We start from the raw sequence: 14,035 nt of genomic DNA, 5'->3' as shown, positions 1-14,035 counted from the left end.
CAGCTCCACTTCAGTTGATGCTTAATATTCATGTCAGAAAGTCAAGGTAACTGAAGGGTTGTTGTTCACCCAGAAGTGTTTATTGTGGACATAGAAAGGGAGCAATCAATATATTTTCCCATTTTCTCTCTCCTCTAGAAAGAGCTACAGGATTTAAGATATAAGTGAGATACAAGGATGAAATTCAAGTTTGCCTTATAGCTGTAATTATGGTGTAGCAGGGTATCTGAACGTGCTTAAGGTATTCGTCCCCAGGCAGCCAAGTAACTTTCCATCTAGTTGTCTGCATAAATAATACAATGAACTGATTGGAGGCAACGGATCAGCCTGAGACAAGGTGACTAACAGAATGCCCAGTGCCCTTCCTGGCAAAGCATTTGGCCAAATTCTGAAGGAGTTTTACAGGTGGAAATATGGGATAGTCTCAGAGAGTCCCTTAGGTAGCCCCTGCCAAGACTAGACTGATCGGAATCTACTAATGGTATCTTCAGTGAGTTAATTAACATCCTGGGTGGAGAATCTGGCGTCATCCCAGAGACCTCTCCAGATGGGACCTGCTGCAGAATCAGCAAAACTGAACCCAGATAAGGTGCTTTTAAGTGGTTTTTCAGTAAAAACTGTTCCTGCAGGTCCAAAAATGGTCATGTAAGATGGCCTTTTCTATACGGTTAAGATAGCTAGAAGGTATTTTATATGTATGTTCTTTAAGGCTCTCAATATGGATAAAACATGCATGTGCTTGAGTGATGACACAGGGTGATGGGCCAGATGAATCCAGGAATTCAACAGAGAATGATTTGGGAAAATATCACCCATTCTAACTTAAAACACCAGTGCAACGATCCTTGCAGTTCAGATTTCTGTCATCATCTGGACATTGACCAAAAAATTTAGTTTCTTATGTGAGCAACATTTTGTCCAAAGATTCAAAAATAATCTTTCGTTTCGCTTTGTCTGTTGATTTTTTTCTTATTTATTCATATTTATTTTATTTTTTAACAAAGCAATGGTTTGCTAATGAGAAACAAACTATTGAGGGGTGATGTCCCCTTTCCAAACTATAACTTCCTAAACCTTAAATTCTAAGGATGCTGGTCATTTCTATGCCTTCATCACAAGAAAACTGATACCAATTGTTAAACCGCAACACTAATACATCCCCACAAACAAAAAGGCTCATTGCTATTTCATGTGGAAGTGACCTGTCTGCAAGGCTTGTGCAAAGCAAGGTCTTGATTTACCGTGTTACAGGTATCTCCAGGGATTAAAAGTTTCATCCTTCACATTATTGCAATGCATAGTGCTTCCTGTGATAAGAAGACAAACTAAAGCAATTTCAGACTTTGTGTGATTGGCATTTAACAAGGTCACAGAATAGATAAATGAGATTTAGGAGGGGTTCAGAGGATGTTAAAAGTTGTGGGTATCTCAAGGAATTTACTGTTTGTCATATGCAAGAAGCAGTGATGTTCAGTGGCAGAAAGTAATATGCGCTAGTACAGAGCCGTCAGCAGAGTGCAGGAGCACCTCATACTATTGTATGATAATTTCTCTTTCTCTTGATCTGTAGGGTCTACCTGGAAATCCAGGGGAAAGGGGACCTCCTGGAAAACCAGTATGTAACTTCACTTCTACATTACATCTTTTTAACTCAGTTTCCAGCTCTGCACCTCACCTCAGAAGTGCACTTCAGTGCATTTCCACTGCTGCTCTTTCCAGCTGAGCAGCTTGAAAAGCACTAAGAACCACTAAGGGGTTCTGGTAAAAGTATCTGTGATGGCTTTAGAACAGTATGAAAATAACAGGATATCCTGCATGTAAATATCCTCAGCAGAAGCTCATCTCAGGTGCGATGAAGTGCAGTGGAAATGTAGGGCACGAAGTACATGTTCAGCTTAGAAAGGAAGAAGGAAACCAGTAAGAGTCCATAAAGATGTTCAAGAAAAGTTCTTATACTTTGATGTCATTTAAAATTGCCTGAGATAATGAATTTCTCATTCCACAGGGTTCCCCACCTCTGCTCTCTCCAGAGGACATAAATCTCTTAGTAAAGGTAATCAGCCTTTGATGATGGTGTGAGTTTAACTGTATGTTTGATTCAGACCTGACTAACACTCTGTGGCGGGAAAGTGTCAGAGCTACAAGTGCAAAAGGTGCCTTTAAATATTCTGTCAAAGCTTGAAACTTGCACACCTCCTACTTGCACTGGTACTGGGACACTGGAGCACATGCTGGAGATCAAAATCCTCTTACCGTCCCCAGCAGAGACATGACCTACAAAGATATTTAGAACGTGGTGTATGTTACAAAGCTCTGAGCCTTTTTTGCCTCTTTGAGGCACGCTTTCCCAAAGAACAACAAACATTGTCCAGTTGTATTGCCTAAACCAGAAACTGGAACCCATTTTAATGAAGTGTCTGATTTTTCATGTGTATATTCAACAGTGACTGGAGCAGTTTTGAACTGTGGGTGCAGTCAGTTTGCATAGTGTATTTGAAAGGATGCAGGTAATTAACCCCAGATGCACCCATGTTTCAAAAGTGATGATCTGTCTGTCTGCTTTTCCTCTCCATGTGGGGAGTTGTCTGGGAAATAAGTCAGTATTTGATAGCTGTTGATTGCAAAATCTTTACAGATTTACATGGGTTGAGCTGGGAGATTTTTAAGCAGTCTTGGGACATGGCAAGAAATCCTTTCTTATTGATTAGAAGAAACTAAAACTAAAAAATCACCTGGTTTTACCAACCCCATTTACAAAAGGAGCCTTTTAAGTTTGTCATTGTGAAATAGCTCTCAGTCTTAGGCAGCCAAGTGTTTTTCGGGAGATTTCACTATATGGTATTGTTTGGGATTTCTGATCAGGACAAGACTAAGAATGATTCTTGGGTACAGGATGTCATTTTGATGTTCCTTTGGTTTTGTGCTTTGATTACGTTATGGTTAAAAACACTTGTATGCCTTGCATATTCTTTCTGCTTGGTATTTTTTCATTATACACTTGGTACAGGTCTATATAAAGCAACACCTTGAAATCCCAGATGAAATTAGGGCTCTTGTTTTAGGTGTTTCTCAAGTACTTATACAGTAAGTAGATAAATATTCATGTAGGACCTAAGACTTAGAAAGACAGTTTACCCCACAATTTTGCAATGGATCATTGACAGAGTTGGGTGTTGGAACAAAGTCTCCCAACTCTCCGCCTGATGATCAGTGTCTTCTGGTGTACTGTCTTTTATAGGCAGGATTTACTTCCCTTTTGCTGAAGGGAGTCTGCCTTTGAAATGAAAATGTCATACTTAAGGTAATTCACTTCCTGAGGACAGTAGAAATGTAAAGACTACTGTGATGATGCTTCAGAAATACTGGAGGGAGGGAGGAAGTAAATCTCCATGATGGAATTTGGCCAGGACACTGTGACATTCACTTGGTCTTCACAGACTACATCAGATGAGTTCTCCTTGGCCATGCTATATGCTGAATACAGTTTCCCTTGCAAAACACCCTTCTAACATTGTGCTGCACCTAACAATCTGCCCTCTTAGCAGTAGTGTAACTTTCAGACTCATGTAGACACAGTTTTCTAGTAGTCATGTAGCTTTGAAACAAGGTTGTTCTTGATAGTCTTGCTTTACAGCTCCCTGAAGTCCCCCTAGGAAGACCTTTTCCTTGGTTTCTTGATGCTGGATGATCAGTTAGGACCTGTCCAACTGGAACTGATAGGGAATAACCCATGTAAGCATGTGTGAGTTTAGCTGCTAACCCCACTCTTCTTCACAGTGTATTACTAATTTCTTCCCCCATGTTCTCTGCTAGGATGTGTGCACTGAATGCCCTCCTGGGCCACCAGGATTGCCAGGCATCCCAGGTTTCAAAGGTGATAAAGGTCTCCGAGGACCACCAGGGAGAGATGGCCAGGATGGGAAAATGGTAAGAGATCTGGGAAGTGACCATGTCTTGGATGTGTTGTAACCTTGTTTTCTTATAATATCTTTAGATTATTGTTTTTTTGTCAGCAACCTATTAAATATTTTTTAAATGTTTCTAGAGTCAATGGACTAAAGTAGTGTTTACCTCTTCTGCATTGCAGGGGAATGCTGGTCCCAGAGGTCCTGCAGGCCCACCTGGGCTTGATGGCCCAAAGGTTGGTTGGTTTTCTTCAGCTGTCTAATGAACACTTATTTGTGACTAATTATTACACTGTAGGATCTTGATGACATCCGTCTCTGTGTAAAGGTATAGGACTGGCCTGTTGGGTGGACCCTGTACTGACAACTCACTGCAATGCCATATGCATGCAGAACTGTACAGCTCCTCACGTGAACACACAGGCACACATGTGAAGGGCCTCATTCTTGACATTGATTTTCATTATATCAGTGTGTTAATGACAGATAAGGACTTAGAAGTAAATCACCTCACCTAAATCAGGTGAGGAAGAAATTAAAGCCTCAGCAGTAGCTCCCATGCCTGTTCCACTCCTCTTTGAATCCTATATGCTTGAATCATTTAAATTAAGGCTGGTTCAATGGGCTGCTGGGCTCCCTACACACTATCTACCATGGTAGTTTTATCCACAGACTGTTTCCTTAACACACTATAGGAAGAATTCCTTGTTTCAGTTTCTGACTAATGGTCTAGGACATAGGCCAACATAAAATTTCTGATGTCTGAAGGATTCCAATAATGTCACTTTTCAAGCATGTTCCATGCAGAGGTCTGTCATCAGTCTGCTCACAATGCCAGAGCCTGGTCACAAGCAAAACCTTTACAACTATTTAATGTGAAAAAAATCAAAACAAATCAATGAAGGGAGAGTTAAGGTGATTTCGTGATGGGCCACAGTTTCCTTCAGTCTTCCCCGCATTACTGTCCTGCTGTCTAAAACAGCTTCTGCTGTTTTAACATCTTTTTATTTGCACTTATTAGAGTGTAGGACAAGCTAATAGAGATTCATGAATTAATTTTGTATCTTGTAATTAAAAGTGTGGTGGGGAGAGCAATAGCGTCTCAAAAGTAAATATAGGGTTGATCAAAATGGAAGTATGTTCCAGGATAAAATTTGCAGAAGAATTAGTAACCCATAATGACAATAGCTGGCAGAAAAGCCAAGCAGCCTGAAACATCCCATGTCTGCTGCTTTCTTCTATGCTGGAAGAAAGCAGAAATTTGGGCAGATTGAATGTTTAGATGAAGTAACCAGAACCAGTTTTAAACTGTACATGTGCATAAAATAAATTAATTGATAATTAGTCTAACTCATTTTCAGTGAAAAGGCAGATTCACGGAGTTTGCGAATGTTAAAAGAAAATATTTTAAGACCCCTGCGAAGGTGCAAACACAGTCTTTATGACTTCTTTCTAAATATATGACCTGGGTTCAGCAGTAGCAGTCATTTTTATTCCTTCTTAGTAGCTGGTGCAGTGCTGTGTTTTTGACTTTCTGCCTGGGAACAGCGCTGATAACACCGATGTTTTTAGTTACTGCTCAAATGTTTAGTCTGACCAAGGACTTTGTGAGCCTCATGCTCTGCCAGGGGGGAGGGGAAGCCGGGAGGAAGCAGGGACAGGACACCTGACCCAAACTGACCAAAGAGGTATTCCATACCACAGCACGTCATGCCCGGGATGTAACTGGGAGTTACCCGGAAGTGCTAGATCACTGCTGGGTGGGACGAGGTATCAGTCGATGGGTTGTGAAGTGTTGTATTCTCTTCCCTTGTTATTTCCTTTATCATTATTATTATTGGTGGTAGCAGCAGTGATTTGTGTTATACTTTAGTTACTAAGCTGTTCTTATCTCAACCTGTGGGAGTTTCTTTCAATTCTCCTTCCCATCTCTCTGGGAATGGGGGGAGGAGGGGTGAGTGAGTGAACAAGCTGCCTGATTGGGTTTAAACCACGACAATATATTAGGCAGATCCTTGCAGTGAAAGACTGTACTTTTGAAGATGTAGTATATTGTCCTTACCAACACCATTCAAACTAGTATTGGGTCCCATTCCGAAACACAACAGTAACCTGCAGACCTTTGCTCCTGAGCAGCCTCATTCCTTCTGGCAACATGAATTAGGCCTCTTAATTAATAAATAGTAGTCCCTCTGTCTGCCACTTATCTCCTAGCTCTCACGAAGCAAACCAGAGTATTACTTCCATGGCCAGCAACTCATTAGTGTTCCATGTGAGACTCATCTTGCCTTACTTTAAGCATGGATAATACAGACATCTACATTTGAGTTAGATGCCTCTGTTGTGTTATCACTAGGCAAGAGAGAGATTGAGAAAGTGGGGAGCACTTTCTGGGTATGAATTTTCTGACTGCACCTTAGAAACACCATTTTTATTGCGGCTGTTTCTGAAGGGAGAGTTGATGACTAGCTCATACTGTTGGGTCAGATCTGATTTAGTGAAGTTCCTAACAACCTGTCTAATTTCTAAGGATGTGTAAGTCTTTTTCATGTCTATGAGACTACAACATAAAAAAAAATGGGCTATACTAAGTCTGCTCAAAGGCCATTCTTCACATATATTCCTGGCTCCAACACTGGTAGTAAAAGTCTAGGGAAAAATTTAGGAGGAGGGCAAGTAGGACTCCCTCTTAATTTATGAGTTTTATGCTCAAATGTTCAAGTGCTTTATGAAATAGTTCAGAAAGCTGATACAATACTGAATCTAAGTGACTTTCAATGGCTTTTTTTTTTCATTATCAGGGTGCTAAAGGAGACCGTGGTATGACTGGGGATGCAGGAGAAAAAGGTGAACAGGTAAAAAGAGAATTTTCTTCCCAACAGTGCATTCACTGTGATTGTCCCTTCATGAATAACCCTTATGATGTTTGTAGAAGAATATCCTTCTCGGAGGCAGAGAAGGAAGATGGGAGCTCTTCATCACTGATAAATCTCAAGTGTGCTGTGAGTGGAACTGTAGCAGTCCTCCACAGACTTCCATCCCTACCTCCAATAAAAGCCGTGTGTGATGTGTTTCATCACCTTTAGATTGGATGCATTCAATTCTCTACATTACCTAACCCTTAGTTATTTCCCCAGACAATGCCTAAATAAGATCCTGGACATCAGGTGTCGTTAGGTTGAAAAAGCCAGTTTCTATTTGTCTTAGAAGATGATTATTCTATGATTATCTGAGTGTAGGGATGACCTTTTAGGAGGGACTGAGATGCCACAGGAAAGAGGAGAATGGTCTAAATTAAAGCAAACTTTTATAGCTAATTTTACAAGGGCTATGTCAATAGTTTAAGGTGCAAACCAGCAACTCTTCAATGAGATTTGTAGGATATTTTAAACAGATTTGGTTCCCTGCCTTATCTCCTGCCTTGTACAATTCCACAGTATCTGTTCTCATCTTCCATTAGCACAGATTGAAGTACCCATTAGAAAAAGTGCACCTTAAATATAACTATATATATTTCTGATGTTCATGCCTTGAAAACCAAGGTTTTGTTTTAAACAGCCATTGTTCTTTATTTCCTTATAATGAGCTTTCTGTGTATTGTCTGATTTTGATGTTACCTCACAATGTTTGAGGCCCAGATAGCTTTTAGACAGCTAGAGATGTGAATAATGCATAAAAAAAGCTTTTCTTTTTGCTCTGCAGGGTCACCCTGGAATGCCTGGCTTCTCAGGGGCTCCTGGAAACCCTGGTCCACCTGTAAGTTCCTCTGGGACAAAGACTGGGCAACATGGTTTAGTGTGAGGCATCCTTGCCCACGGCAGGGGGTTGGAACTGGATGACCTTAAGGTCCTTTCCAACCCAAACCATTCTACGATTCTATGGTCTTGTACTTTCTTTTGTAAAGCTCCATGTGGAAGAAAGAACCATTCCCATCTGTCTGTGCATTGCATTTGCATTTTCCAGTGGGTTCCTAATGGTCCCCTGAGTGTCATAGTTCCCCACTCATGATAACTGTTATTTAATGCATCAGCCACTTTTCACTGATTGCTTCAACACACTCTGTAAATTGATGTTAATCTTCACTCTCTCTATATAAGACAATGATGATGAAATCTCTTCCACAGGGACTACTTAGTATGTGTATAGGTGTTTCCTTATATGTGGAATAAGTTGGCAGACTAGAATGAACAGATTTTAAGCGTATGTTTCTCAATTTTACACAGTGGTATGAGACTGGATTTTCTCTATTTTTCGTATCCTGCAGTTTACTTTTGAATTAAAAGGCCTTTTACGTGTGTTCCTCTCCATCACAGTCATCCTTGTTCTTCGTTCTACTCTTTTCACTAAAACAACTGTGCTTCTTCGTATTTAAAAAGGGATTAGAGTGCAGGAGCAGTGCTGAAATAACTTGGCTGTCTTGGTTTTGATATCACTGCTTACACCCTCCAAGAGCCGGGACTTTTCCTGAGTGAAAGAGTTTTCTTTCCAAACTGCTTTCCTTTGCCCACACTCATCACTACTCATATTACTGCTTACAGTGCAGTCTGGCTCTGCCATGCTGAAGGTGTGCAGCCTTCATCTGTTCTGGGGATCAGCACAGTCTCTTCAAAGCTGAATTTGTACTGCACTGACTAAATGACAGGAAATACCAGAAAAAAGGATTAGATTAAAATCCTGTTTTCAGACTGCAGCAGTGCCTAAAGGATGCTGAATGCTTTGCTACTGGTACAACCTGTGGACCTCCTTTTACACTCCTGCGAGCACTATTTTAAGACAAGCTAATAACACAGACACATTTATTGTGTCTATATTAACCTCATACTGACACAGCCGTAGGGTTATTCCAGTCAGATTAAAGCACTTAAAATTGTCCCATGAGACCCTCTAGTCAAAGGAAATGTGCAAGGTAAAAGTGAGCCTGTCAAAGCAGACCTCAGTGTGATGTTCCTCAGATATTTTTTCTTCAGCTTTTGCTGATTTTTCACTTTGCATTGCTCTGCGGCTCCAGCAGTTTGCCTGCCATAAAACGTGCTTCAAACTGCTCTTCAAAGTTATTTTTATGTCACAAGATGGGCTTTTTCCTATTTGTCCCCTATTTTCAGAAGGAAGGGCCAGGACTAAACTCAAATATCTGACTATTTCTGGCTTTGGGGGATGATTCAATGCAGAGGTTGGCACTGCTTTTCTGTGATGAATGATGGAATGAATGCCGAACTGAGTGAACTTCAATGTTGTCAGCTGTGGTAGGGAGTGTGTTGACAACTGTACAAAATGTGTTAATCACATTGTTTCTGTTTTATTTTGTTTAGGGCCCAGACGGAGCACCAGGACCAATAGGACCAGCAGGAAACCCAGGAGACACAGTAAGCTCTAAGCTGTGTGTTTCACCATCACCTTCAGCTATATTTAGCTTCTAGAAGTAAAGCTGAGCTGCAAACCATATAATGTCCTTTGAAAGCTCCCCAAAACATTCAGCCTGAATCAACTCTACGCCTGCAAGTAGGACCTCCACAAATAACCAGAGATTACTCTGGTCCTGCAGTTCTGTTTACTCATCACATGAAATTCCAGATTAGTCAGAGCATAATCCAGCCCGTGGGACCTCTAATGAGGTTTCTGTACCTCTTACCTGACTTGCTATTAACATCTCTTCATCTCTAGAAAAGGATGACTAAATGCGTTAGGATGCTTCATGACCCAGGCCAAGACTTGAACTCTGTGTGGGATTGTCAAAATGAAACCAGCAACTAAGGATGCAAAGAAAAGCAAAGAAGGATGTCACAGCACAGACTGTTAAAATGCAAAGACCTGAGAACATTCCCTGGCACCACTGAAAATGCTAGTATCGATAAAACCCTTGTGAAGTCTATGAAGAATTTTGCTATCACTTTTTCATTTGAAGTATTCTCAGATGCTACTTTATGGATACTCAGATCCTACTTTATGGATACCATGAATCCTACTTTATGGATACCGTACCTACTTTATGGTAATGCATCAGAAAACCCTAGGAGGGACAAGTAATCTGATTGATGTTAACTTCAGTTTGGAAAGGAAAAAAATGAATAGCCCATGCTGTTGAGCTGGAACAGTTTAAAACTGTAATCCCGTGATTAATTTCTAGAACAGGGCTTCCTAATGAGCAAGGTACCTTTTGCAGATCCATTTCAACCTGAACTTCATCATAAGTAAACAATGATGGTCCTTCTGATGGCTGATGTGAAATCAGTGAGCAGTCTCAACAATGCAGCCAGAGACTACATGGACAGGCTAGCTGAAATTCCTTTTCTATTCATGATCAAGTTGAGACACTGTGAAAGACCTGGGATGCTGCTGTCCAGTCCTGTAAAGGGAGTTTTTGGGACTGTCAGCAAAACGCTTCTTATAACTACTGATTTGATAGGTATAAAATATAGATCTTTTACTTCTTGGCTGGACACCTCCTGCAGGACATTAAGGATTAAATATAATAATACATCAGAAAAAAAACCCCACAGTGATTTCAGTGGTTTCTCCATCTGTAACAACTCGTAAATAATACTGGGTGTTTCATGTGAAAAGAAGGCCCTCTGATGTAAACTAGAAGGAATCCAAGGAACTTCATACTGTGTGACATGGGCTGCAAAACCTGCTTCTCAGAGCTGCCCCTTGTCAAACTCTGTATTTGATAAATCTTCAACAGACAGAAGCATCTGAGCAGCTTGTCTTGGCCCACAGTGTTTCTGTTTTCTTCCCAGGGTAAAGATGGCCCTCCAGGTCCACAGGGCCCACCGGGATTGCCTGGACTTCCAGTGAGTGCAATTCAGCTCCTTCTAATTCAGTATTTTATAGATTTAAACACATAGATATGTAAAACACATAGGTGTATAAAACAAAGAGGTGACATTTTTAAGGTGCTTTGAAAGCTATACATACCTGTAATGGCATCTGTCAAGTCGATGTTATGTCGTTGGTCCAGGACAGTATAAATACTGTGTTTGATCACTTGAAAGCTAAGTGTTAATTCCCAATGAGAATCAAGTCTTCCTCATCTGCCTCTTAACTGGAAGAAATACTCTAAAGCACAGCACATAAATCAACTGACAGCTCCAGTGTAAGGGCATGAAAATCATAGACTGGAATACTACCTTTATCTGAATCCAGTCAAAATAATTCCTTTGAAATAACTCACGATCAAGTGCATCTTGGGCACAGACTCTTCTCTTCTGGAAAGTGTATTAGTACAGTATTTGTAGGAGGTTTTGTTTAATCTATCATATGGATCTGGCCAGAGCTATTTCTAGTGTGAAGCAGCCTAGCTGAATGAAGATAATGGCATTCTAATGATTTAGAACAGCTCTCCATAGAATCCTGTTTTAAGCTGTTGGAGTGCTCACCTTGCTGAGAAGGAGGAAATCCCTTAGACTTGCCATACTGGAAAAGGAAACAGTTTGTGCTGTTACAATGGTGTGTCGAAGAAAGGTTTATGGCTGAGCCAGAGAAATAGGGTAGTTTTTTGGAGGGGTAGGCAAACTCAAGTATGCCATGTCGAAGCAGAATTGTCACTGTAAATATTCCTTATCAACTCCTTCCTTATATCCTGTTTTGCATTTCATTCACAGGGCATTGCTGGGAATGATGGCAAGGATGGCAAGCCAGGATCTCTTGGGGAACCGGTAATGTAATGCAAAACTGTTTTGCTCAGGCAATCAGAGCCTGCATCCTGTTATTGTTTTTGGAGCTGCCTGTCCATGGATTCCTCAGGGAGGGCTGGGAGCCTGTTTGCACATCTTCTTTTGACACCAGGACTAAATTGTCTTGAGCGATTTATAAGAGACACACATTTGCAATCTTGAAAAGAAACTAGGTTCTTTTACTTTTACAGCTACCATAAATACACTAAAACTTAGTGATTCTACTTTTACAGCTACGGTAAATATTGTAGAGGAAGAAGGTTGTCTGGTGCCATTAAACCTAGTGATCCATTTTTTAAGTAGAAAATTATGGGGCATAAAAAGTTTAGAGGAGGTGTCTTTAAAGAAGCCTTTTCTCAACACTTCTGTTGGCCAGCATGAGAGGGTTTATATTTTACTTTCTCTGCTTTGTCAGTACTTGTATTTGCTGAGGGGAAAACAGCTGAGCCATGAAGTTGTTAGCCAAAAGGAACTGTTAATAAATTGGGCAATGAAAGTTATTCTTTGTAACTGTGTTTGTTACATGAAGAATATGCTTCCAGTATCCAGCATTGCCAGCCTCTTTCTGTGACTTGTCAAAGGGGAATTATTGGTTCTGGGAAGAGCCAAGTTCCCAGTCATTAGGACAATGGGTGCATGGAACTGTGCTTGTCACAGCAGTTTCAGACAGTTTGTGCTTGCATTGAAACACCTGATTTCTACGTGTAGATGCTGATTTTGTATGCTGTAGGTATTGATGCAGTTCTGTGCATTACCCGTCATTAAAACACTGCAAAGGGGCAACAATCCAAAGGTGTAAGCTACCTTTGAACCTCAAAGACCATGTTTGTGGCAGTGCAGGTGGCGGTATGTATGGGAATGTGTCACTACTGTCTTTCTTGCGTGCTCAGACTCCAGCACTGCTGGAGAAATCCTGGGCAATCACAGCCCTCAGTGCTGTTAAATCTAAGGGAGAAGCATGAGAGGTTTCCAACAACAGAGAGGTGGACCTGAGATTCTCCTAACATGAATGTGATTGTTTCCCATAGGGAAAGCCTGGAGAACCAGGGCTTCCAGGCCAGGAGGGTGCCAGAGGCTTACCAGTAAGTACTGATCTGAAGGGCCCAATCTAGTCACTCTTCTATACTGTAGCTGGGAAGCTTTTGGTGGGCAGATGAGCTCCTTTACTAATGCAAACACATAACCAAAGAGCTGGTCTGACTGTAAATAGTCATGGCATTGTGACTGAATAGATAAATAAATGACCACAAAGAAAAATCCAATACAGGCATTTCCATGTCCTTCACAACTGGAGAACAGTAGGTCCGTTATCTAGCAGTTAAATCACATAACTTCATAACACCCTTTCTAACAGAAGGTGTAGTCACAGCTGTAGCCCTTATGTTCTGTTATGTGTCCTCCAAAAGGATGGGAACAATGAAAGTTAGGGTTAAATGATTTATTAGCTGTTCACACCAGGAATAGACACACTATAGTCTTGGTCTTGCAGCCTAAGGAGCTATAGAAAGCTCCTCCTGTGATGTAGCCCTTCCTAATCACTCCCTGGGACATGGCAGTTCCATAGAATCATAGGATCATAGAATAGTTAGGGTTGGAAAGGACCTTAAGATCATCCAGTTCCAACCCCCCCTGCCATGGGCAGGGATACCCCACACTAAACCATGCCACCCAAGGCTCTGTCCAACCTGGCCTTGAACACTGCCAGGGATGGAGCATTCACAACCTCCCTGGGCAACCCATTCCAGTGCCTCACCACTCTCTCAGCAAATAATTTCTTCCTTATATCCAATCTAAACTTCCCCTGTTGAAGTTTGAACCCGTTACCCCTTGTCCTGTCACTACAGTCCCTGATGAAGAGTCCCTCCCCAGCATCCTTGTAGGCCCCCTTCAGATACTGGAAGGCTGCTCTGAGGTCTCCACGCAGCCTTCTCTTCTCCAGGCTGAACAGCCTCAACTTTCTCAGCCTGTCTCCATGCTGACCAGTCCACAGTAATCTTAGTCAAAATTGGGAAGCACATTAAGTGAACATTCAAGATACAGTTTTCTTGGTGTTTCATGCATCACAGTAATGGATAATTATTGATTTCATTCTCTTTTGTAGGGTTTCAAAGGACAGAGAGGAGATACAGGTCCTCCAGGACCCCGGGTAAGTAATGTGTACCATGCATGATCTTTTGGAGAAAGACTGTTTTCAATCATGAGCCACACGCCCATGGCATAGAATCACAGCAGATGGCTTAATTTCCTCTGCTGGAGTTGTGATTCCAGGTAAGGTGATGCTGCTGGTAGAGCTGAGTCCTCTGGTGCTCCCCTTGAGATAGTCCTTTGTGAGGAAGTTTCAAGGATGCCTCCATAACACATTCCTCTGGTACAAATGCTGGCATATACAAGGTGAAAAACCCTACTGCACTTGTTGGAGAAGTATCAGCACTCCTCCAAAAATGTCTAAGAAGTGGA

General features: G+C 41.4%; 1 protein-coding gene across 1 annotated transcript in view; it reads left to right on the top strand.

The window, feature by feature from the left end:
* The window catches only part of COL22A1 (collagen type XXII alpha 1 chain), a gene marked incomplete at both ends in the record, with an annotated part of 204,329 nt that overhangs the window by 174,789 nt on the left and 15,505 nt on the right, over nt 1-14,035 (top strand). The window contains 11 exons of the mRNA XM_080611527.1: nt 1,571-1,615; nt 2,006-2,053; nt 3,814-3,927; nt 4,088-4,141; nt 6,707-6,760; nt 7,608-7,661; nt 9,215-9,268; nt 10,643-10,696; nt 11,507-11,560; nt 12,607-12,660; nt 13,680-13,724. Coding sequence (XP_080467653.1) covers nt 1,571-1,615; nt 2,006-2,053; nt 3,814-3,927; nt 4,088-4,141; nt 6,707-6,760; nt 7,608-7,661; nt 9,215-9,268; nt 10,643-10,696; nt 11,507-11,560; nt 12,607-12,660; nt 13,680-13,724 — 630 coding nt within the window. The remainder of the gene's footprint in view (nt 1-1,570; nt 1,616-2,005; nt 2,054-3,813; nt 3,928-4,087; nt 4,142-6,706; nt 6,761-7,607; nt 7,662-9,214; nt 9,269-10,642; nt 10,697-11,506; nt 11,561-12,606; nt 12,661-13,679; nt 13,725-14,035) is intronic.

Source organism: Psittacula echo, assembly GCF_963264785.1.
Source record: "Psittacula echo genome assembly, chromosome: 2".
Taxonomy (NCBI): Eukaryota; Metazoa; Chordata; class Aves; order Psittaciformes; family Psittacidae; genus Psittacula; species Psittacula echo.
The sequence above is the reverse complement of the archived record's forward strand: the minus strand, read 5'-3'. Positions and strand labels throughout refer to the sequence as shown.